The 26877-nt window shown below is 35.4% G+C and overlaps 1 protein-coding gene across 2 annotated transcripts in view; it reads right to left on the bottom strand.

Annotated features, from left to right (window-relative positions):
• The window catches only part of CHM (CHM Rab escort protein), a 254693-nt gene that overhangs the window by 14954 nt on the left and 212862 nt on the right, over nt 1-26877 (bottom strand). For both annotated transcript variants that reach the window (XM_053891439.1, XM_053891440.1), the window contains 2 exons: nt 6072-6170; nt 176-336 (listed from right to left, as the gene is read on the bottom strand). In XM_053891439.1, coding sequence (XP_053747414.1) covers nt 176-336; nt 6072-6170 — 260 coding nt within the window. The remainder of the gene's footprint in view (nt 1-175; nt 337-6071; nt 6171-26877) is intronic.

Below are 26877 nucleotides of genomic sequence, written 5' to 3'. Positions count from 1 at the left end.
TTTAAAGAAACTTTGTCATTCATAGGAAAAAGTTTGGGGGCAAATTACAGAGGTAGTATTAAATGACAGAGATGCTTTTATAGTCTTTTTTCTCACATCCCAGAGGAAAAAACAACTTACTGTCCCTACCACACCAAGTTTTTAACACAAAACAGAGAAACACCAACAGCCTTACCTGTTTGACCGCATTATCATTTCCTAAACCACAGTCTGGGCCAGAGCAGACATAAATGTTGGATGGTAAATCATTATAAGAGTTCCTGCTGACATGTGAAGAATCTCTCATATTGAAGTAAAGAGCCCACAAAAGTCTTGGTTTCTCATCTTCTTCATTTTCTAAATGTAGACATAAATTTTAGTCACATCTAAAGCACAATAAGGATGTCATTTAATACAGTATGTAGCCAATTACTAACAAACCATGACTGTATAGTGTAGTAAATGAGAGCTTTGTATGTAAAAAAATAGTAAATCTGTATCCACATACTCTAATACATGTGTATATTTCAAGCAATGATGGCTTTTCAACCTCAAATAAGATTACTAGTATGTTACTTAGATATAACACCTATTCTCTTCAATTTCTATTATTTCTTCTCAGCAATATCATAGTGCTTCTGATCACATTCATCCTTAAATTATGTCAATGAAGAAGATAACACATTTTTTTATGTTTCACATAAACAAACCAACTTGAAAATTATATACAGTAAGTCAATGATATATACAGGATTGTGAGATATCCAGAGGAGACAAGTCTATAGAGACAGAAAGTAGATTAGTGGTTACTTAGGGCTGGGGGAATTCGAGTAAGTGAGGGATTACTGCTAATGGGTGTGAGGTTTCTATTTTAGGTGATGGACATATTCTGAAATTGTGGTGATGTATGAACAATTTGATGATGAACATATTAAAAACATTGAATTTTACACTTTATGTGTGTGTGAACTGTATAGTATGCAGATTATATCTCAATAAATTCATAATTATATCTTAATAAAGCCACTATTAAAAAATAGTGTATATGGGATTAAAACATTAATATCCTAAAACACTGATGCTTTGTCCTACTGGATTATAGAAGCAATGGCAACTGGCAAAAAATAAAAATAAGGTTGCGAGTGCTTGCTTCAACAGCATATATATTAAATTGGAACAAAGATAAAGATGTGAGACTTCAAGTTGTTTTTAGCACACATTCTCTCATTTAACAGCAAGCATCTATTATGTGTGTTAGGCATTAGGCTAGCAGCTAGAAATACACAGGTAAAGTAGACTTAGTCCTTAGGCTCCTGATGTTTTATATTCCCTAATACAGAGCCTAGCACATAACAGACACTCAATGAACAACTGTTAAATTGATTTTAATCCTGCTTTCAGGTATAATCAAAATATGATATGCTTATTAAAAGGTTCAACCTTAGATGTATATAAAGATTACCCAAGACCATGGGGCACCTTGTGAATCATAAAGAAAATACTAAAGGTATAACTAGTTAATTAGCTCTTATTGTTAAACTGGAAATCAATGTAGAGAAATTCACAGCTAATTGTAGTATTCAGTTAACAAGAATGCCCAATTCCCCAATTCAGGATAAACAGGATTTTGTTATATTTAATTTAAAATATCTCTACTACGGGGCGCCTGGGTGGCTCAGTTGGTTGAGCGGCCGACTTCGGCTCAGGTCATGATATCAGTTTGTGAGTTCAAGCCCTGCGGTGGGCTCTGTGCTGACAGCTTGGAGCCTGGAGCCTGCTTCAGATTCTGTGTCTCCTCTCTCTGCCCATCCCCTGTTTGTGCTATCTCTGTCTCTCAAAAATAAATAGATAAATGTAAAAAAAAAATTAAAATATCTCTACTACAAAAATACCAGTTATAAGGGGTGCCTGAGTGGCTCAGTTGGTTGAGCATCTGACTTCAGCTCAGGTCATGATCTCATGGTTTGTGGGTTCAAGCCCCACGTCAGGCTCTGTGCTGACAGCTCAGAGCCTGGAGCCTGCTTCGGATTCTGTGCCTCCCTCTCTCTGCCCCTCCCCCAGTCACACTGTGTCTCTCAAAAATGAATAAATGTTAAAAAAATTTAAAAAATACCAACTATGTTATTTTTCTAGTTCATTTTGAATAATCCATTATTATTAGTGTGATAGGATGAAGAAACTCTGAATGGAAGAAGTGATTCCTTACAATGCCCCTTCCTAATGCTAAGATCTATGAGTCAAAGGTATCACTAACTTCATGTAAACATATGATAGATGGTGAAACCTATTTACTGACAAAATAAAGGAATATAAGGAATTCATATTTCACAGCTAAAACCATATGGCTCTTAATAAATTTATTGGTTAAGTTTAGTTTCACTAAATCTTACAGGAAGATAATTAAACATACTGCCCGTGATCTGTGATACCAGACTCCATGAGCATTGCAGAAAAGTGGGCTAAAGTCTGGAATTCCTTTAATATTGCCTAGTCCATTTCTAAGCATACATAAAGAGAATTTATCTTGTATTCTGTGAAAGTTCCAGCTCAAAGGAGGGCTTTCACCCAATAGAAGCTGGGAAAAATGAATACTCCAATAGATTATAGGAAAGAATTTCACAGAGATTGAAGCATTGAGAAGGAACCATGAGGAAGATGAAAAGTTGACATAGGCTGAAGATAAATGCTCTAGATAGAAGGGAGTTATCAGGCTTTGACCTTAAAACCCTCAAAAAGACATATAATTGCTTCATCTTTCTTTGAGGTCAGCTAGAAGGCAGAGAGATAGCTGGAAAAATAACATGCAGTTGAGAAGTACACAGTTGTCAAAAATAAATAGTAAAGCTGCTGAGGTTTGCCTGAGAATATATCACCTAACCAGGAGTAGAACTGGTTTTCTGTAATATCTCATTTCATCAATTAGATAGTGTAAAGGACTAAACATGTAATAGGTAATTTAGAATAAGACCTTGGGCAAATTAAACTGGGGTAAGTACAGAACAAAGTAGACAGAAAAAAAAAATCAACAATGGCATACCAAATAAAGGCAATACATGACCTATAGGTACATGCCATATTTAGGAAGAGACTATTTTAGTAACATAGCAGACTAGCATAAGGCCAAAAGAGTAGGAGACTGTTACAGCTGTGATCTAGTCTGGACACAACAAATACAAAAAGGAATTAAGACAAGGTATTTGATTTCTGAGTCCAACAATTACCTAATATCTTTACCAGCCATGGGCCTCAAAATAACACTGTGAGGGGAATTTTACTTTTTTGAGGTAGGAAATGAATGAGATGGGATGAGATAATTCCACATGCCATATACAATCAAATGAAAAACAGAAAGAACATGGTGCAGCAATGATACTACATTGTACACATTTCAAGATATAGTACTAATGAAATTCTTGCTTCAATTCATAAAGAAATCTCAATTTCCTGAGTAAAATAATAAATCATTTAGGATAGTTATACTACTGCTCACTCAGTGCTTTGAAGAATATTCTGGAGTCTGGAAGAATTAATCCAGATGGGTATGAATGGTGAGCAATCACCTAATTTCCTCACGTGTACAACCAGGTTCATTAAGCATAAAACATCTGAAATTTCTTTGGACTTGGAAGGAGGGAAGGGTTTAGAGATCTTTGATGTTCTTTTTTTAATTTTTTTAATGTTTATTTATTTTTGAGAGACAGAGTGCAAGTGGGGGAGGGGCAGAGAAGGGGGAGACACAGAATCGAAGCAGGCTCCAGGCTCTGAGCTGTCAGCACAGAGCCCTATGCGGGGCTTGAACTCACGAACTGGTAAATCATGGCCTGAGCCGAAATCAGATGCTTAACTGACTGAGCCACCCAGGTGCCCTGAGATCTTTAATGTTCTTAAAGGAGCCTGGGAGGTTAGGGCTCTTGGAAGTATTGGTACAACTGTTTCTTAAGACAGAACATATGTCAAGAGCTCCAGGTGATAAATGTAAAAAGTAAGAGAAGGAAAGAGAGAATACCATTCACAACCCTACTGGAATTTTTCAGATACACCAGCAAATAAGTACTATATCTGAGAAGAGAACATTATCTTTTACAATAAATAAACTTCCTTGCAAGGTAACTAGGCTGACTTTCAGAAAGATTTATGAAGTATAGCACTAAACAGAAAGTAGAACTCAAATAAAAAGAAAAAATTAGCTCAAGTAACATTATTCCTTTGGCACACATTTTAAAACAAAATAATTACAATGCTCCAAAGTATAAAGCTTCATATCACCATCAAGTAATTAAAACTTAATAATAATGATCATTAATCTGTGAAAATAGGGCTTTTGCTGTAGAGAAGAATGTGCTTTTAACGTACTAAAAGTTGATATTGCTTATAAAGTTTCTTCTCATTTAGGCAGGAAAATGAATTGAGTTCTCTTCTCCAGGTGACTTTGCCTCTTTGACCTGCCATGGCCCAGTGCTCACTTTATCTGGTGATTCATTTTCAATAACTCCAACAGTATTTGTTCTGACATTTTAATTAAAATATGACCACTACCTCATCCTGATGATAAAAAGGGCTATGTGTCAGTGAAAACTAGCTTTTCAGTGCCTCAGTGCACCTGAGGACTCCTCTGAGCACATAGTTCTTTCTAAAGAATTTCAGTCAGGTTCTAAACAATACATCATTTCAAAATGGGATCACTTTAACCATTAAGATTAATGTTTAAAAATCTAAAATGGCTAGAGAGTGCTAAGTAATGAACGTGTAATTTGCCCAGCTTGTTGTTTTTAAAAGAAAATTAAATGCATTTTAAAAAGTGAGGAGCAATGATACAAGATTCAAATTTAGTGTATTATTTGAGACTACCACACAATGAAATTAAAACAAAAAAATTATGAAAAATTTCAGAAAGAGGGAAGAAATTCAGAGTTTTTATAAGCAAAGTAATTAAAGCCAAGGATTAGTCCATGATTCCATATTAGGTTTAGAAATATCATCATGTATCATAAGTTTGCAATCAAATTTTTAACAATAATGAAAACATTTATGAGACTTTCCAGTATATAAAATGTAAATATGAAACAAACTAAATTTGAAACTAAAGTGAAATAAAGTTTCAGATTTCAGGATTGTATTCAGGCAGCTAAAAAAGAAATTAATTAATTATACTGATATTAGTTCCTGAAAATGGAGTTTACTGACGTAAATATAAATGCCCCTCTATGTACTATCTCTGCATTAAGAAAACAAATAAGACACATAGATGAACGTAAAGAAAATACAACAGGTGGGAGTAAATAAATGGTTGTCTGAACAAACATAACATCCAAAGGAAATAAAGATATATGACTCAGCAAGGAAACTGGTCATGATTCAAGTACACATGCAAATCCTATATAATAAAAATCACCCTCACTTCATATAAATGAATAATATCCATCAGGCTACTTTTTGATCATTTACATACAAAATACAGCAAAGTTTGCTCCATTCATAGCTATAAGAGCTACTCTATGAGGAGAAAAGTTAAAAAATTTGTGGTTGAAAAACATTTTCCACCATGAATAAATAGCATAGTGCCATATATATTTTGAGAGTTAAATATTTATCGCATCAGTAGCAAGCTACACATTAAAAGACAATTATTAGGAAGGATTTCTACATTTGTCAATTAATATTTTAATATTATATTAGCTTTTTAAAAATGATAACTTTTTCTGATAAAGGAATATATACTCTTATGTGTAATATCTATAAAATTAAGAAAATTAAAAGGAAAAAAATAAAAGTCCATAATTCCATCGAAACTGAGAGATTTACAGGCAGTCTTTTTTTCTATGCATGTGAATATGTACACATATAAATGTGTATTTTTGCACATAATTATACATGTTGTGTGTGAAATGTGTATTTTTCCTTTACCATTATAGAGTGGAATATTTTCCCAGTTTTAGGGAGAGAATGTGTTCGTTCATGCTACTACAATATGTAAGGGCTCTTGCTGAATACATCATATTTCAGTCCAGGTTGCAGAAACCTTCATGATATATCTAAGAGGGTAAAGTGGTTACGTTACCTTTCTATCATAAATCGTTGATTATTACTCTTACCTATCTCCGTTTCGGTATATGGAGTAAACAATTTCTGCACAACTGGTTCTAAATCTTCTCTTGCTGTTTTAGAAGATGTACAAGTCAAATGAACCAAATCTGTTTTTAAAAAAAAATAATACTTTGAGTTCCTGCCTACACACATTTCACTGTGTAATACTCATTTTCAAAGCACTAAGCTGGTGCCACAGGAAATGGAGAGCTGAGCAAGTCATGCCTCCTGCCTTTAAGGAGTTTATAATCTAGTGATGGGAAATATGTAAAAACCATAACAATATGCTATATGTGTTAACACCTAATAATGTGTTAACTAATAACTAAGAGCACACTAAGACCCAAGAAGAAGTAATAGTTGATGGACCAGTTTGTAAAACTAGCAGAGTAGAAAAGCCTAGGAAACCATTTATTCATAGAAAGAGCTTAACTTATCCTTATAACATTCCCAAAGAAGTTGGATAAAGGATTGCTAAGCAAAATAACTATGTAAATAAGACTGAAAATGGAGTATTTATTTACTTACAGAATACAGTTCATATTTTTCGACAGAAAAATTCATTTATACAAACTTTACTGATAAGTTAACATATCATCTATTCATTATAGGGTTCTCTAAGAAACCTTTTGGCGGAACACTATTGGCTTAGAGTGATACATATAGTTGAAAGTCCATAAAATGGCACAAGTTAAAGCAGTATATAGTATTTTCAGAAATTCCAAATCACTTTCCTTTTGCATTTACAGATTCATGGGGCCTGGGCCTCGGAGAAAGTTTGCATTAGAGAATATCATGCACAAAAAAGGCCCTTCATAGAAGTAAAGCACTGTAGCCTAATACATTTAGAATCACTAAAGGCCAACAACAAACATAAAGGAGGGACAAAAAGTTCTGTATACTGAAAGAAAGGACTAAGGGGATCCCTAAATGGAAGAAATTCTTATGGTCAAGGAAAGGGCTTGGGACAGGATAGAATAGCAGGAAGACTATATTAGATAATGGTATAAGTACTAAGAATTTTTTCCCCCTAAAACACCAGTAGAAAAATACACCCACTTCTTCTTTTCTGAAAGTTTAGACTAGTAGACTTTTTTTTTTAAACCCCAGGAAGACAGTTCAAAGCTTATCATTGAAGTCAACATCAGAAGTGGGTTCTCATGATTAAAATTCATTCCACATTCAACTATTAAAAAATATATCTAAGCATAAATTGAGGACTCTTAATAACCATGTGAGGTAAAATCAAATGTTTTTTTTTTTTTTTTTAGGTCCACCAAAAAAAGTGATATTCTAAGAAGGTTTCTGTTTTATGTAGGTAATGTTTTTACATGACTGTAACAATGGTTCCCATTGATTCTGGGGTATTCCAGGATGTATGGTACTAATAATTTCAAAAGGCATAATAATCTTTACAACAAAATTATTCCTAATTAACTAAAATTTTTAAAATGCCATATAACTTTGGTGGGAAGGGAATTTAAACTCCCTACGTAATTACTGAATTAAATGGGGTGTAGAACTACAAAGGTAGAAATCCATGATAAAACTCAAGAGAAACTGTCCTGTCTCATAAAATACCAATATCCAGGCCAAAGTTCTCAATTTTCCAGTTCTTTCCTATTCAATAAATGTGTACTAGGGAGAAAGCAGATGTACATAAATATAAATAAAAAATATATTTGAATATCTTAATGGTAAACTACTGGTTCTGTTAAACAGGATATCTAAAGGAAATATATACTGGAATAATTACATCCTTATGTTTCCTAACAATTATCAGAATTCAGGGAGTGCTAGCAAAAATTTCTAATAGTCAAGTCAGATTATCATCTTGTACTTAATGAGTTTTATAGCCATTCTTAGAAATACTAAAGACATTATGACCTGGGTTATAATATCTGAAATTGATTCTGATTAGATGCTAATTATTAACTGAGCTACAAATTTAAGGTATAAACAATTATTTTTTTCTCCCTACAACTTCCTACTTTTTCTGTTATCTACATTACTTACTTGTATAGGTTACTCTGAATTTACTGTGTCTCTTCAAATCTGAGAGATTGTTGGTTGTGTTTTTTAAAATACAGATTATTTTCAAAAGTGGTTTATTAATCTTCATAACTTTCATAAGTCCTTTGCAAGGACAAGTTTTAGAGCCAGTTTTTCTTTTCTGTATCTGTCAAATTTAACTTTCACTTACATGGGTATTCAATAAATACTTGTGGCAAAAGATAATTTGCTTCCCTGTCATAGGCAGACTAAGTATTCATAGGCTTAAATAGACATATATGTGCATAAAAATGTATGTAGACATATACATGCATCGGGAAAATTTTTACTAGTTTATTACATAAAATGGAGGAAATTATCTGATCAACCAGGATAGACAAAAGGAAAGTATCAATAGATAATCCTCCAATTATTTAAATATGCCTGATAAATGCTTTTAGACATATCTATAATATTCTCAATAGAAGTCAAAAGATTATCTAGAATTGACTATACAGCTAAACTGCATAAGTCAGACACTATTCTATGCATGTTAGAAATATTATTTCATTTTACCTGTGCAACAGCCAACTGTTATCCTCATTTTACAGGTGAGAAAACAGGAATAGTGAAGTTAAGCAGATTTCCTAAAGTCATGTCATTAGTAAAAGGAACAGCTGGGACTCAGAGATGGAATTCAAGCCCATGTGGTATGCCTCTAGAGTGCCCACTCTTAGTCCCTAAATGATGGTGGGTAATTGTAATAATTTCCTGTAGAAGGCACAATCACTTAAAGTAGCAGTCTTCTAACTAGAGTGTGTACAAAAATACAAAAGACCTTTTCACAAGTTACAATAATTCTAAGGAACTCAACATTCAGTTGCTCAACCCTGCTTCCTTCCACTTTTATTAAGCAATGAATTTCAACAAATTTATTTTGTGTTTAATAATTCTTTATCAAAATTGTAATATATGTATGATAGTTTAATTTTACACAAATAATATTAATTACGCAATCCAGAAGACATTTAAAAAATACTTAGAACCTTATTGTCCTAGGAAATTTTTTTAAAAAAATTTACTTCCATTTATTTTTTTAAATGACACCATGCTTTCAGTTCTCTAAAACTGGAATCAGAACAATGATCTCTCTTATAATAAGCTGCTGCCCTTTAGTAAGTTTTGGTTTTCGTTCTGAAACACAAAACAACTGGGATTTCTACTCAGTTTGCATGACAATAACAATAAGCACATTTGAAAGTGACAAAGTGACCTAGAACACAACTAGATAACTATCAAAATATTCTGGATATACAAGAAATTGACCTGATTGACAGAACAAACTGCACTACTAGAGGGAGAGAAGAGACCACATCTAGGAAGGCAGGAAGTGCAGAAAAATGGATGGCTGGTGCTGTGGAGGGGAGACTCAGTTGTGAAAAAAAGGGAGAGAGAGAGGGACAGAGAAACTCACAAGGAGAATACTGCTCCAAGGCCACTGGCTGGGAAAACAAAAGGGGCTGATTTTCATGAGGTTTTGCAAACAGCAGAGCTCAAAAACTGGAGATTTAGAGGTTAGCAGGCTTGGCTGGGATAGAGCCCTGAAGGCATTGCCCTATTCCTGGAGAAAAGGCAGGCAAACAACCCCAGGGTAGACAGTGCCAGCTGAGGATCACCTAAGGCACATGGGGGAGACACTGCTTATTTTGGGAGTGTATCTGTGAGAGCTAACATTCACAGAGACACCTCTCTGGGAATAAAAAGGCCAGTGGATGCCATTTCCCTCCCCTCCCCTTCATCATAGGCACAGAGACACCTGCTGAGAGTGGCTAACTCAGATAGTCTCCGTTTAGCCTGCTTGCTCCAAATGCCACTCACCTGAGCTCTAGCACAGAGTGACTGCATTTCTCAGTCAAACCTGCATCCCTCCTAGCATGGCAAGACACTGCGTCAGAAGACCAGCACTGGCCCCCGCCACAGCACTTCCCTAAAGTCTGGGGTTTTAAAAGTCAGTAGACTTGGCTGGGAAAGAGCTTAATGTGCACTGCACTGCTCCAGCCAGGCAAGTGACCCAGAGAGAGAAAGCATGAAAATGGCACTCTGAAAAATGACATGGACACACAGGAGGAAATTATTTGTTTTTCTGGGAGTGCTTCCCTGAGAGCAGCAGCACAGAGAACCCTCAATGGGGACAAAGGAGCTGGCTGGTGTCATTTCCCTTCCCTGCCCCTCAGCATAAGCACAGAAACACTTGCAGTAAACAGCACAGCTCTAACACTGGCTGCCTAATCTGCTTACAAGTCCCACCCCTCCCCCTGTGCTCTGCTGGTACCAGTTTTCCTGGGAGAGTGTGTCTAAGTCCCAGTGCAATGGGTCCCATGCCCAGAAGACCAGCAGATATCCCTACACATACCACATCTACTGACCAGAGAGTTCAACAAGGCTTCAGTTCTAGTGGAAGTAGCATCAGGTGTCATTTAAGAAGAAAACCAGAGCACACTCATTAAAACTCGATACATTATGGCCAAAGTCCAAACATTCCCCACTGCAAGCATGGAGAGCCTCTGCAGATGACTGACTTGAAAGGTATAGCAGCTGAAACACAGCATCAGAGTGAATGCAGCACACACCAGAGACACTCCTTGAAGGGCCAGGCCTTGGACACTATATGACCTCTTCTTCATGAAGCCATTACTCTCAGATGCAGGAAACATAATAGGGTTTTCTAACACACAGAGGACAGAGACTTAGACAAAATGCCAAGACAGAGGAATTCATCCCCCCAAAAATAACAAGAAAAGGTCATAATCAGGGTTATAATTGAAACAGATATAAGTAAAATACCTGATGAAGACTTTTAAAGCAATAATCATAAGGATATTTTCCAGGCTTGAGAAAAGAATGGAAACTTCAGGGAGGTCATTACCACAGAGATATAAGAGTTAAAAATCAGTAAGAAGTGAAAAATGCAGTATCTGATACTCAAACAGATTGGATGTAATGACAACAAGGACAGAAGAAGCAACTACATGATAGAATAATGGAAAATAATGAAGCTGAACGAAAGAAAGAGGAATTATGGATCATGAGAATAGACTAAGGGAACTCAGTGACTCCATCAAATGTAATGACATTTGTATCATAGGAGTCCAAGAAAAAGAAGAGAGAGAAAAGGGGGCAGAAGGTTTATTTGAGGAAATAATGCTAAAAATTTCCCTAATCTGGGAAGGAAACAGAGATACAAATCCAACAGACACAGAGAACTCCCACTAAAATCAAAAAAAGCAGGTGAACACAAACACATATTGTAGCTAATTTTCAAAATATGGGGATGAAGAAATCCTAAAAGCAGAAAGGGAAAAGGAATCCCCAATTTAAGAGGAAACAAATAAAGTTAGCAATAGACTCTCCACAGAAACTTGTTAGGTCATAAGGGAGTGGCATGACATATTCAACATACTGAACGGGAAAAATAGGGAGCCAAGAATACTCTGTCCAGCAAGACTATGATTCACAGTAGAAGGAGAGAAAAGGAGTTTACCAGACAAATAAGAACTAAAGGAGTTCCTGGCCACTAAACCAACACTATAAAAAATATTGAAGGGGACTCTTTGAGTGGGAAGGAAAGACCAAAAGTGACAAAGAATAGAAAGGAACAGAGAAAATCTCCAGAATACAACAAGTAATAAAATAGCAATAAAGTCATATCTATAAATAATTACTCCAAATATAAATGGACAAAACATTTAAATCAAAAGACACAGTGTTAAAATGGATAAAGAACCATAACCCATATATATGCTGCCTATAAGAGACCCATTTTAGACCTAAAGACACCTGAAGATTGAAAGAGAGAGGACGGAGAAGCATTTCTCATGCAAATGGAGGTCAAAAGAAAGCCAGAGTAGCCATACTTATATCAGACAAACTAGATTTTAAGCCAAAGACTCTAACAACAGATGAAGAAGGGCGCTATTAGTATAATAAAGGGGACTACCCAACAAGAAGATCTAACAACTATAAATACTTATGCCCCCAACATGAAACACCCAAATATATAAAAAACTAATAACAAATATAAAATAACTCATTTAAAATAATACAATAAGCTGAGGGTTGATGGGGGGTGGGAGGGAGGGGAGGGTGGGTGATGGGTATTGAGGAGGGCACCTTTTGGGATGAGCACTGGGTGTTGTATGGAAACCAATTTGACAATAAATTTAATATATTGAAAAAAAAATAACAGGAAAAAAAAAAAAAGTTAAAAAAAAAATAAAATAATACAATAATAGTAGGGGACAGTAATACTTCACTTATATCAATGGGCAGATCATCTAAGCAGAAAATCAAAAAGGAAACAATGGCATTGAATGACACACTGGATCAGATGGACTTACCAGATATATTCAGAACATTCCATCCTAAAGCAGCAGACTTATTTCAAGTGAACATAGGCCATTATCCAGAATAGATCACATACTAGGTCACAAATCAGGCCTCAAAAAGTACAAGATTGAGATTGTACCAAGCATATTTTCCAACCGCAATGCTATGAAAGTCAACCCCAAGAAAAAATTTGGAAAGACCACAAGTACATGGAGGCTAAACAACATGCTAATAAAGAATGGGTCAACCAGGAAATCAAAGAATAAATTAAAACAAACAAACAAACAAACAAACATGGAAATGGAAACAAATAAAAATGAAAACATTTTGGTTCAAATCTTTGGGATAAAACAAATTGTAAACAGAGGGAAGTATATAGCAACACAGGTCTACCTCAACAAGGAAGAAAAGTCTCAAATACACAAGCTAATATTACACCTAAAGGAGCTACAAAAAGAACAACAAAATGAGCCTAAAGCCAGCAGAAGGAAGGAAATAATAAAGTTTAGATCAGAAATAAATGATACAGAAATTAAGAAAACAGGATGCCTGGGTAGCTCATTTGGTTGTGTCTGACTTTAGCTCAGGTCATGATCTCACTATTTGTGAGTTTGAGCTCTGTGTCGGGCTCTGTGCTGACAGCTCGGAGCCTGGAGCCTGCTTTGGATTCTGTTGTCTCCCTCTCTCTCTGCCCGTCCCTCACTCATGCCCACTCTCTCTCTCAAAAATAAATACACATTAAAAAATTAAGAAAAAGAAAACTGATGAATCCCTAGCCAGACTTATCAAAGAGAAAAGAAAAAGGACCCAGATAAGTAAAATCACAAATGAGAGGAAAAGTCACAACTGACACTACAGAAATACAAACAATTGTAAGAAAAAATTGTGAAAAATTATATGCCAACAAATTGACAATCTGGGAGAAATGGAGGAGTTCTTAGAAACATATAAACTACCAAAATTGAAACAGGAAATAGAAAACTTGAACAGACCCATAACCAGCAAAGAAATTGAATCAGTAATCAAAAATCTCCCAACAAACAGAAGTCCAAAGCCAGATGACTTTCTAGGGGAATTCTAGACATTTAAAGAAGAATTAATACCTACTCTTCTCAAACTATTCTAAAAAAATAGAGAAGGAAGGAAAACTTGCAAATTCATTCTATGATGCTAGCATTACCCTATTCCAAAATGAAAGACTCCACTGAAAAAGATAACTATAGGCCAAAATCCCTGATGAACATGGATGCAAAAGTTCTCAACGAAATACTAGCAAATCAAATCCAACAGTACTTAAATTTTTTAAAATATTTATTTTTGAGAAAGAGAGAGAGAGAGACAGAGTGAGTGAGCGAGCATGAGTGGGGTAGGGACAGAGAGACACACACATAGAATTTGAAGCAAGCTCCAGGCTCTGAGCTGTCAGCACGAACTCATGAGCCCTGAGATTATGACCTGAGCCGAAGTTGGACATATAACCAACTGAGCCACCCAGGCACCCCAAATCCAACAGTACTTTAAAAGAAACGCTCACCATAATCAGGTGGGATTTATTCCTGGGCTGCAAGGATGGTTCAATATTCGCAAATTAATCAATGTGATACACCACGTTAATAAAAAAAAGGATAAGAACTATATGATTGGGATGCCTAGGTGGCTCAGTTGGTTAAGCATCTGACTTCAGCTCAGGTCATGATTTCACAGTTTGTGAGTTCAAGCTCCATGTCGGGCTCTGTGCTGATAGCCTGGAGCTTGCTTCAGATTCTGTGTCTCCCTCTCTCTCTCTCTCTCTGCCTATCCCCTTCTTGCACTCTGTCTCTGTCTCTGTCTCTCTCTCAAAAATAAAAAAAAAATAAATAAACATAAAAAAAGAACTATATGATCTTTTCAATGCATGCAGAAAAAGCATTTGACAAAGTACAACATCTATTCACGTTAAAAACCATCAACAAAGTAGGGATAGAAGGAACATACCTCAGCATCATAAAGGACATATTGGAAAACCCCACAGCTAATATCATCCTCAATGGGGAAAAACTGAGAACTTTTCCTCTACAGTCAGGGATAAGACAGGGATGTTCACTCTCACCACTGTTATTTAACACAGTCAGTACAGGAAGTCCTAGCCTCAGCAATCAGACAGTAGAAAGAAATAAAAGGCATTGAAATCTGTAAGGAAGAAGTCAAACTTTCACTATTTGCAGATGACATGATACTCTATATAGAAAACCCAAAATACTTCACCAAATAATTGCTAAAACTGATACACAAATTCAGTAAAGTTGCAGCATACAATCAATGTACAGAAATCTGTTGCATTTCTATACACTAATAATGAAACAGCAGAAAGAGAAATGAAGGAATTGATCCCATTTATAATTACACCAAAACCTATAACATACCTAGGAATAAACTAACCAAAGAGGGAAATGATCTATATTCTGAAAACTATAAAACACAGATGAAAGAAATTGAGGAGGATACAAAGAAATGGGAAAACATGCCATACTTATGGTTGGGAAGAACCAATATTGATAAAATGCTATACTACCCAAAGCACTCTACACATTCAATGCAATCCCTATCAAAATATCACCAGCATTTTACTCAGAGCTAAAACAAACAATCCTAAAATTTGTATGGACCATAAAAGATCCTGAATAGCCAAAGCAAAATTGAAAAAGAAAAGCAAAGCTGGAAGCGTCACAATTCCAGACTTTAAATTATATTACAAAGTTGTTGTGATCAAGACAGTGTAGTAGTGGCATAAACATAGATACATAGATCAATGGAACAGAATAGAAAACAGAGGTGAACCTACAACTAAATGTTCCATTAATCTTTGACAAAGCAGGAAAGAATATCCAATGGAAAAAAGACAGTCTCTTCAATAAATGGTGTTGCGAAAACTGGACAGCAATATGCAAACAAATGAAAAAGGACCACTTTCTTAGGGCATACACAAAAATAAATTCAAAATGGATGAAAGACCTAAATGTGAGACAGGAAATCATCAAACTCCTGGAGGAGAACACAGGCAGTTACCTTTTTTTTTTTTTTTTTAACATCAGCCATAGCGACTTCTTACTATAAGTCTCCCGAGGCAAGGGAAACAAAAGCAAAAATAAACTGTTGGGACTTCATAAAAATAAAAGAGCTTCTCCACAGTGAGGGAAACAATCCACAAAACTAAAAGGCAACTTATGTAAAAATGGGAGAATATACTTACAAATGACATATCTGATAAAGTGTTAGTATCCAAAATCTATAAATAACTTAACCAAACTCAACACCCAAACCACAAATAATCTAGTTAAAAAATGGGCAAAAGACATGAATAAACATTTTTTACAAGGAAGACATTTAGATGGCCAACACACATATAAAAAAGATGTTCAATGTCATTTATCATCAGGGAAATACAAATCAAAACTAAAATGAGATATCACCTCACACTAGAGTTAGAATGGCTAAAATTACTGACATGGGAAACAACAGGTGTTAGTGAGGCTGTGGAGAAAGGGAACTCTTTTACTCAGTTGGTGGGAATGCAAACTGGTGCAGCCAGTCTGGAGTTTCCTCAAAAAGTTAAAAATAGAACTACCCTAAGATCCAGCAAATGTACTATTAGGTTATTTACCCAAAGGATACAAAAATACTAATTTGAAGGGACACATGTACCACAAAATTTATAGCAGCATTATCCATGATAGTCAAATTATGGAAATATGTATATGTATATGTATACATGTATATACATAAAACAATGAAATCTTGCCATTTGCCACAATGTGGATGGAGCTAGGGAGTAGTATACTAAGCAAAATCAGTCAGAGAAAGACAAATAACATACAATTTCACTCATGTGGAATTTAAGAAACAAAATAAATGAACATGGGGAAAAAATAGAGGCAAACCAAGCAACAGACTGTTAAGTATAAAGAACAAATTGATGGTTACTGGAGGCAAGGTTCAGGGACAGATGGGTTAAGTAGGTGATGGATTAAGGAGGGAACTTGTGATGAGCACTGGGTGTTGTATGTTAAGTTATAAATCAGTAAATTCTACACTAGAAACCAATGTTGCACTGCAAGTAAACTAGAATTTAAATAAAAATTTAGTGGAGAAAAAAATAAAAGTGACAAAAGTGACAAACATAATGTACAGTAGCTGGGTGATATAGTAGATGATGATTGTGTAGGTCTGGTATTCTCTCTGTATCTACTTGGCCAAGTCAGTTTATATATTCAGAAATATATAATCATATCACAAATAAATAACATTCTGTAACATCAGGGGCACCTGGGTGGCTCAGTTAAGCATCCAACATCCTATAGCACCAAATCCCCAAATAACACAGCTGCTACTGATAAAGTATTATATACCAAAAATAGATTTCAAAATGCCTAGGGTATGAATACATACTATAAAGAGTGGTAAAACTGGATGTATTCAAATGGAAGGGCTATAGAAATTTTATTTTGCTCATTTATAAATGATTTTAAAGAAAAACTCCATATTACATTCATTTAGGATATAAGATGAGTGGAAAATAAAGATGTATGTTCTGAAGGGTGAAGTATATGTGTAAAAAATATGACTTGTTGAGCTTTAGAAAATACAATAGATAAATCTGAAATATTTAACAATCTCAAAAATTCAAATTAGCTGAGAGGGGAATTTTATAGATTTAAAAAAATGTAATATCACTACCTTAAAAAAGATAAAATAATTCAGCTAACCTAAGTTTGCTTAGAAAAGCCCTACATTATTTATTGATAAAATGATTTCCTATCACTGTATTAAAATACCAACTTAAGCAATTTTGACTTCTGTTTATATTGCAATTACAGTAACATATCACTTAATTAGAAGTCTTTTACATACAACCTAGAATCCGGAAGTATACCTGCCGCCCCAAAAAGGGCTTTTCAGCACTCAAGTAGATGTTAAAATGCTCATAGACTAACACAACCACTTACTCAGAAATTGGTTATATTAATACTACATGCAATTTCAACAACCTTGGCTATCTTGTTTTCTGGCCCTCTGAAAGATTATAAGCCATAAAGAAGGGGGAAGGGAGGGCAGTGGAAAGTACTGTTAGAAAGAACATCCTGACAGCTGTGTGAAAACAGCCCAAGGAAGAGATATAAAATGTAGATGCAAGAAATGATAAAACATGACTGTGTAGGGTCATTTAGCACAGGTGAAAATAGGCCCAAACAGCTCGATAGTCCTCAAGGGCCTAGTGAATAGATAAATAAATAAATAAGTAAACAAACAAACAAACAAATAAATAAATATATTGAATAAATAATGCTCATAACATCCCTAAGTGATAAGAAAAAGGTTAAAATGTTTCATAGATTCAGTACGGAATGCTAAGCAAATGTATGAAACACTAGAACGATCTAGAACGATAATTGTTTAAAAAAAAAACACGGTAAAAATTTCAATCTTAAAAGGATACATTTCTGCCATCTGAAGAATGTATTTGGGGCAACTACAGCACACTAGAGGGTGCTTAATAAATGATGTATAATTGACCAGTGTTTACATGCTAATGCATATTTCTAACTGGCTTTCAAATATTTCCTATATAACATCAATTCCACTCTAACGAAAATCCATTTAACAAATTATCTACAGTTTTTTTTATTTTTAACAAAAGGTATTTTTGGTGTCCTTGATGGCATCTCTGCTGGGCATTTCTGGTCTATATGAGCATCAGAAATCTGCTTTTGAAATAGTAAATTATTCTGAAATGAGGGACAGTCACTAGCTTAGCTCACCAAGATATGTTTCCAGGGATATCCATTCATATTTTAGAACATACCTCTATGGCTTCTAGAGTTCTAACACTGGTGATTAATTTTAAAGTAAAAACTAGTAAGGGTTCTGGTGCAAGATGGCAACACAGGAAGACCCTGAACTTACCTCCTTTATGGAACACACCAAATTACAGCTATTCATAGAGTAATTCCTCCTGAAGAACTGAGGGAGGACTGAACAGCCTCTGCACAACAAAAGGTAGAGAATAGCAAAAGAGAACAGCAAGAGAGAAGGAGACACACAAGGAAGGGTACCCCACTCCCATCCCTGGGGCTGTGAACTGTAGTAGGGAGGGAGAATACTTAAAGACTGGAGCAGATTCCTTTCTTTGGGCACAGGAAAAACAAACAATCAAACAAACAAACAAACAAACAAACAAAACATGGAGTGTTTAGTAGCTAGCATATAAAAGAGCCAGCCCCAGAACTCCACCAAAAGGCAAAGGAGCTGCTGGAACTCTCTGGGTCAGGGGGACTGGAAGATGCCATGGTTTGTGCTTCCTCTCCACCTTAATAATGAGAATGGGGGTGAAGCCCATGTGCCCTAATCAGTCTGCTGCCCCAGTGAGCATCAGGTCTCCTAGCACACACTAGCCCTGGATGTCCTGGGGCACAGGAAAAAAGCCTCATTTTAAAAATCCAACTAGCATATAAAAAAGCTAGCCCTAGAACTCCCCGAAATGACAAGGGAACTGTTGGAACTCTCTCTGGGTGGGAGGGGGTGATGAACATGGTCTAAACACCCCTTCCATTTTGAAAGCACAGAGCAATGCATGGTCTAGGTGCCCTAAACAGTATGCTGCCTCATAAGCCCTGGGACCTGAGTCCACACCAGTCCCAACTGTCACACCAAGGCAGCCAACGGGCTGTGCACACTGAGACACCCCTGGTTAGCACTCACTACAGCTCCAGCCTTCACGCCAAGGTGACACAGATACAAAGTACCCTGGAATACTCCAGGCCCACATCATGTCAGCTTTAGATGGCTTGCTAAGGCACCCCAGGCATAGAGTGACCCAGAACCTCCTGGTTGACATCTGCTTCAGATCCAGCCATACTGCCAGGGTGCCCACAGTGAGGATCACCCTGCAACTCCCAGCTGGTGCCTACATGAGTTCCAGCCACCCTGACAGGGTACTCCTTGTGTGGAATGCCCCAGAACATACCCACCTGTACCAGCCTCAGGTTCAGTTGCCTGGGTAGGCACTGAGTACACTGGAATACACCAGCCTGTACCCACTTTAGCTGTACCTGTTCTGTCAGGGTGCATTCAGTTAATGAGTCCTGGGACACCACAGTTTGCAACCACTTCAGCTTCAGCTATTCTGCCAGAGCACACTTTGTATGGAGAGCCCAGGGCACTGGACTGTGCCCACTTTACCTTTAGCTGTCCTGCCAGGGTGCCTTCACCACAGAGAATCTCAAGATACCTAGGAATGCACCCATTTCAGCTTTAGCAGTCCTGCCTGGAAAGCCCCAGGACCTCCCAGCCTGCACTCTGCTTCAGCTACAGTTGCCCTGCCAGGGCACACACTGTAGAAAGAGACCAGGGACACCCTGGATAACACCCACATCAGCTTCAGCTATCCTACCAAGATATCCTCTGCATGTAGAAACTCAGGACATGCTGGCTTGCACCCATTCTAGCTTAACCTGTCCTGCCAGGCCACTTGCTGCATGGAGGTCTCAGAGTCTGCACTGACCTATGCCTACTTCACTTTAGCTGCCCTACCAGAACAGGCATCAATCCCACTGAGAGACCCAGGACCCCAAGTCCGTGCAGCTACAGCTCCAGCCAGCCAGCAAAAGTAACTAAGCATGCACAGACTATAAAGAGGATGACCATACACAAGACCATTCCTTCAAATTTAGAAGCAGCTGTTCCACCTAATCCATAGAAACAAAAACAGAAAGTAAACATAATGCAGAGACAAAGGAACATGCTCCAAAAGAAAGAACAAGACAAAACCTAAGAAAAAAAGTAAAATGAAACAGAAATAAGCAATATGCCTCAAAAAGAATTTAAAGTAATGATCATAAAGATGTTCACCGGGCTGAAAAAAATTGTGAAAGAACTCAGTGAGACCTTTGATAAAGAGAAAGAAAATATAAAAAAGAACCAATTAGAGTTGAGGAATACAATAAATGAAAAAAAAAAAAAAAACACTACAGGATATCAATAATAGATTAGTGGATACAGAAGAATATACCAATAATCTGGAAGATAATAGAAAGCAGCAAAGCTAATATCAAATTAAAAAATAACATTTTAAAATGGGATAAATTAAGGATCACTTGGGCAACATCAAGTGAACATTCACCTAACAGGGATTTCAGAAGTACATGGCTACCTGCTAGAGGACAAGGAGCTAGAATTCTAGCTGGAGAAAATCAAAGTCTGGAAAGACAAATAAATCTTCCACCCTCCAATCTTGTAATTGTCATGTAATAAAGATATTTATTGTTCAAGAAAAAATAAAAACAAAAGAAAAATGCCAAAGGTTAAAAATAAAGGAAAAATTTTAAAGGCACCAAGAGAGAATTTACATACAAATGAAGTCCTATAAGACTATCAACTGATTTTTCAGCAGAAACTTTGCAAGCCAGAAGGGAGTGTATGATATATTCAAAGTGCTGAAAAGAAAAAAAAAACAAAAAACCTACAACCAGGAATACTTTACCTGACAAGATTAACATTCAAATTAAAAGGAGAGGTAAAGAGGTTACCCAGAAACGAAAGACAAAGAAGTTTAGCATGGCTCAACCAGCCTTACAAGAAACATTGAAGTGGAAGCACCTGACTGAATCAGTCGGTAGGGTATATGACTCATAATCTCAGGGTTGAGTTAGAGCCCCAAGTTGGGAGTAGAGATTACAAGAAGAAAGAGAAAGAATGAAAAGAAAGAAAAGAGAAGAAAAGAGAAGAAAAGAACAGAAAGGAAAAAGAAAAAAGAAATGCTAAAGTGATTTAAGTGGAAATAAGATGACCACAATTAGATGCAAGAAAATGATGAGTAAAATGATATAAAATATGACAGCCGATACATAATATCTGTAGTAAAAAAGTTTTCTTAAAATGTGTTTGAACTTAAATGACTATTAACTTATTATATACTACTATATACTTAGGATGTTATATAGGAACTCCAGGGTAACAACACTCAAAACCTATAACAGACACAAAAATAAACACAAAGAAAGCCAAACATAACACTATAGAAACACATTAATCACAAAGACCATGAGAACAAAAGGAACAGAGAAGAACTAAAACAACAATCACAAAACAATGAGAAAAATGGCAATGAGTACATACCTATCAATAATTACTTTAAATGTAAATAGTCTAAATGCTCCAAGCAAAACACACAGGGTGGTGACATGGATAAAAAAAAAACAAGACCCATCTATATGCTGCCTACAAGAGATTCACCTTAGACCTAAAGAAAAATACAGACTGAAAGTGAAGTGATGGAAAAACAATTACCATGCAAATGGAAGTGAAAGAAAAGCTAGGGTAGGAATACTTATATCAGAGTAAATACACTTTAATACAAAGACTAACAAGAGACAGACAAGGGCATTATATAATAATAAAGGGATCAATTGAAGAAGAGGATATAACAATTGTAAGTGTCTATGCACCCAACATAAAGGCACTTAATACATAAAACAAATATTAATGGATACAAAAAGAGAAATAACAGCAGGAGAATTTACCACTCCACTTACATCAATGGATACATTATTTGGGCAGAAAAATTAAAAAAAAGAGAGTGCCTTTGAATGATACACTTAGACCAGATGGACATATATAAGAACATTCCTTCCAAAAATAGAATACATGGGGCACCTGGGTGGGTCAGTTGGTTAAGCTTTTGATTCTTGATTTCAGCTCAGGTCATGATATCACTGTTCATGAGTTTGAGCCCCACATCAGGCTCTGTGCTGATAGTGTGGAGCCTGCTTGCTTTCTTTCTGTCTCTTTTAAAATAAGTAAAAAAAAAAAAAAAAAAAAAAAACAAACCAAAACTTTAAAAGAAAATCTCTCTCTCTCTCTCTCAAAACAAAACAAAACTTTAAAAGAAAATATCAGAATACACATTCTTTTCAAGTGCACTGGGAACTTCTCCAGAACAGATCATGTTAGGTCACAAAAGAAGCTTCAATACACAAGAACACTGAGATCATACCATGCATCTTTTCTGACCACAATGGTATCAAGCCAAAAATCAATCACAAGAAAAAAAAAAGACAAAACTGGAAAAAAACCCAGAAACACATGAAAGCTAAACAACAAGATACTAAAAAACCAATGGGTCAACGGAGAAGTCAAAAATGAAATTAAAAAGTACATGGAGACAAATGAAAATGAAAATAGAAAGGTCCAAAATCTTTGGGACACAGCAAAAGCAGTTGTAAGAGGAGATACATAGCAATACAAGTCTCCATCAAAAACAAGAAAAAGCTGAAATAAACCATCTAACCTTAAACCTAAAGTAACTAGAAAAGGAATAACAAAGCTCAAGGTGAGCAGAAGGAAGGAAACAATAAAGATTAGAGCAAAATAAATGACATAATAGCAACAAAAAAAAAAAAAATGGGAAGGAGGGGAATCAATGAAACCTAGGGCTGGTTTTTGAAAAGATAAACTCTTACCCAAATTCATCAAGAAAGAAAGAGAAATGACCCAAATAAATAGATCAGAAAAAAGACAAGTAACAACTTACACCACAGAAATACAAAAAATGGTAAGAGAATACTATGCAAAATTATATGCTAACAAATTGGACAATCTGGAAGAAATAAAAAAATTCCTGAAAACATACAATTTTCCAAAACTGAATTAGCAAGAAATAGGAAATCTGAACAAAATACTAGTAATGAAACTAAAAACATAATAAAAAAAGGTCCAGGACCAGATGGATTCACAGGTGAATTCTATGAAACAATTAAGAAAGAGTTAATACCTATTTTCCTTAAAATATTACAAAACATAGAACAGAAAGAAAGCTTCTATGAGGCCAGCATGACCCTAATACCAAAACCAACCAAAGATATCACAAAAAACAGAAAATTACCGGCTAAGAACCCACGTGAACATATATGCAAAAATCATCAACAAATATTAGCAAACTGCATTCAATAATACATTAAAAGAATGATGATGATTAGTGGGATTTAATCTGGGGATGCAAGGATGTTTCAATATTCCAAAATCAATCAATGTGATATACCATATCAACAAAACAAAGGATAAAAGTCAAATGATTATCTCAATAGATGAAGAAAGAGTATATGACAAAAATATGATATCCATTCATGATGAAAACTCTCAACAGAGTGGGTTCGGAGGGATCATACTACAACATATTAAAGCTCATATACAAAAAAAACCAGAGCAAACATATTCAATGGTGAAAAACAGAGCTTTCCCCTAAGATCAGGAACAAGACAAGAATGTCTACTCTCACCACTTTTATTCAGTAACACGGTACTGGAAGTCCTAGTTACAGCAATAAAACAAAAAGAAATAAGAGGCATCCATACTGGTAAGGAAGAAATTAAACTGTCACTATTTGCAGATGACATGGTACTATGTATAGAAAACCCTAAAGACTCCACCAAAAAAACTATTAGAAATAATAAGCGAATTCAGTAAAGTTGGAGGATATAAAATTAATCCACAGAAATTGGCAGTGTTTCTATACAAGTAATAACAATGTAGCAGAAGAGAAATTAAGAAAAAATCCCCGGGGTGCCTGGGTGGCTCAGTCGGTTAAGTGTCTGACTTCAGCTCAAGTCATGATCTCACAGTTCGTGAGTTCAAGCCCCACATCGGGCTCCTCTGCTGACAGCTCAGAGCCTGGAGCCTGCTTTGGATTCTGTGTCTCCCTCTCTCTCTCTGCCCCTCCCCCACTCATACTCTGTCTCTCTCTCTCTCTCTCAAAAGATTAAAAAAAAAATTAAAAAAGGAACAGTCCCATTAACAATTGCACCAAAACAATAAAATACTTATGAATAAAATTAACCAAGGAGGTAAAAGACCTGCACTCTGAAAACACTGATGAAAGAAATTGAAGATGACACAAATGGAAAGATTGGGAGAACCAATATTGTTAAAATGTCTATACTACCCAAAGCAATCTACAGATTCAATTCAATCCCTATCAAAACACCAAGAACATTTTTACAGAACAAGAATAATCATCCTAAAATTTTCATGGAACCGCAAAAGACCCCGAATATCCAAAGCAATCTTGAGAAGGAACAAAGCTAGAGATATTACAATCCCAGATCTCAAGATGCACTGCAAAACTATAACAACCAAAACGGTATGGTACGGGCACAAAAATAGACACATTGAACAATGGAACAGAATAGAGGGCTCAGAAATAAACCTACATTTATATGGTTAATTAATCCATGGAAGGAGGCAAGACTATTGAATGGAGAAAAGACAGTCTCTTCAATAAATGGTGTTGGGAAAACTGGACAGCTACATGCAAAATAATTAAACTGGACCCTTTTCTAACACTGTGTACAAAAATAAACTCAAAATGGATTAAATGCCTAAATGTGAGACCTGAAACTATAGAACTCTTAGAACACAGGCAGTAATTTCTGTGACATCAGCCGTTACAACCATTTTTTAGATATCTCTCTTAGGACAAGGTAAACAAAAGCAAAATAACTATTGGGACTACATGAAAATAAAAAGCTTTCATACAGAGAAGGAAACCATCAACAAAACTGAAAAGCAACATACTAAATGGGAGAAAATATTTGTAAATAACATATCTGATAAAGGGTTAGTATCCAAAATCTATAAAGAACTTCTCAAACTCAGGACCCCAAACAGAAATAATCCTGTTAAAAAATGGGCAGAAGACATGAATAGACGTTTTCCAAAGAAAGACACAGAGACAACCAAGACACATGAAAGATGCTCAATATCACTAATCATCAGAAATTGTAAGAAATCTAAATTGTTAGTGAGGATGAGGAGAAAAAGGAACCTTGTGGACTTTTTAGGGAATGTAAACTGATATGGTCACTGGGGAAAACAGTATGGAGGTTCCTCAGAAAATTAAACTAGAAATACCATATGATCCAATAATATCTACTAGTGGGTATTTATCCAAAAAACCAAGATAATAATTTGAAAAGATATAAACATTTCCATGTTTCTTTCAGCATTATTTACAATAACCAAGGTATGAGAACAATCCAAGTATCCACTGATAGATCAAGGGATAAAAAAGATGTTGTATGTTATATATACATAGATATATATAATACTTACCAATTTTATTAATATACACTATGTATTATATATTGTTATATATTAGTAATTGTTAATGTACTACTAATATATTTAATATTAATGTATAGTATATAATATACTATACTATACATTATATATAATTATATAATACATACTTTGCATATTTATGAATAATGAAATATTATGCAGCCATAAAAAAGGATGAGATTTTTTCCCCTCATTTGCAACAACATGGATAGACCTAGAAAGTACTATTCTATGTGAAATAAGTCAGACTGAGAAAGACAAATACCATATGATTTCACTCATATGTGGAATCTAAAAAACAAAACAAAATGAATAAACAAGCAAAAGCAGAGTCAGATCTATAAATAGAGATCAAACTGATGTTTGCCAGTGGGAAGGGGGGTGTAAGGGGATGGACAAAATGGGTGAAGGGGAATGGGAGATACAGGTTTCCAGTTATGGAATGAACAAAACATGGGAATAAAAGGCATAAATAGCATAGTGAATATAGTCAGTGATTTTGTAGTAGCATTGTATGGGAAAAGATTATAGCTACACTTGTGAGGAACTCTATAATGTATAGAGAAGTTCAATTGATATGTTGTACACCCAAAACTAATGTAACATTATGTCAACTATATTGTAAAATATTTTAAGTAAAAACCTATTTCTTGAGTTTTACAAGTGTCATACACTATTTACACGAATCTGATCCTGATAAGAGTCCTGAAGTAGATACCATCATTATCTCTTTTTATAGATGGGGAAGCTGAGGCACAGAGAGATTAAGCTAACTTTCCTAAGGTCAATCAGCTATTATGCAAAAGAGCATGGATTTGAACCCACCCTATGTTCTCAACTACCATCCAGGAGTGTATTGTTAGAATGTATCTTCCTGGTTAACTGAACTGTTTCGATGCCTTGGAAGTATCTTTCATATATATATTTTCATATCATATGAAGGTAAACTTCAGTTGTACACTTACAGTTTTACAAATTCAAAATCAAGTCAAATATAAGGCAGTGTAACATACATGAAAAGTCATTAAAGGGACTAAAAAGTGAAAGTAAACTAGTTTAGAATATGTGATCTGTAAAAAGAAAAATCAAAATCACTTAAAAATTGATCACTTGCTTTGTTAATGACTAAAGATTAAGTCAATTTTAGTATTACACTTGAATACATGAGTTTTACAAAATTATTTTCCACTTTGAATAAGAAATTTGTATATAGGTTGGTATAATTGTGTCAAATAAGTAAATGTCTTTATGCAATAAAATTCTGATTAATCATAATTCAAAAAATTG

Source organism: Panthera pardus, unplaced genomic scaffold (assembly GCF_024362965.1).
Source record: "Panthera pardus isolate Hobbes unplaced genomic scaffold, ASM2436296v1 HiC_scaffold_27, whole genome shotgun sequence".
NCBI classification, from domain to species: Eukaryota; Metazoa; Chordata; class Mammalia; order Carnivora; family Felidae; genus Panthera; species Panthera pardus.
This window is presented reverse-complemented; position numbering and strand designations above follow the sequence as displayed.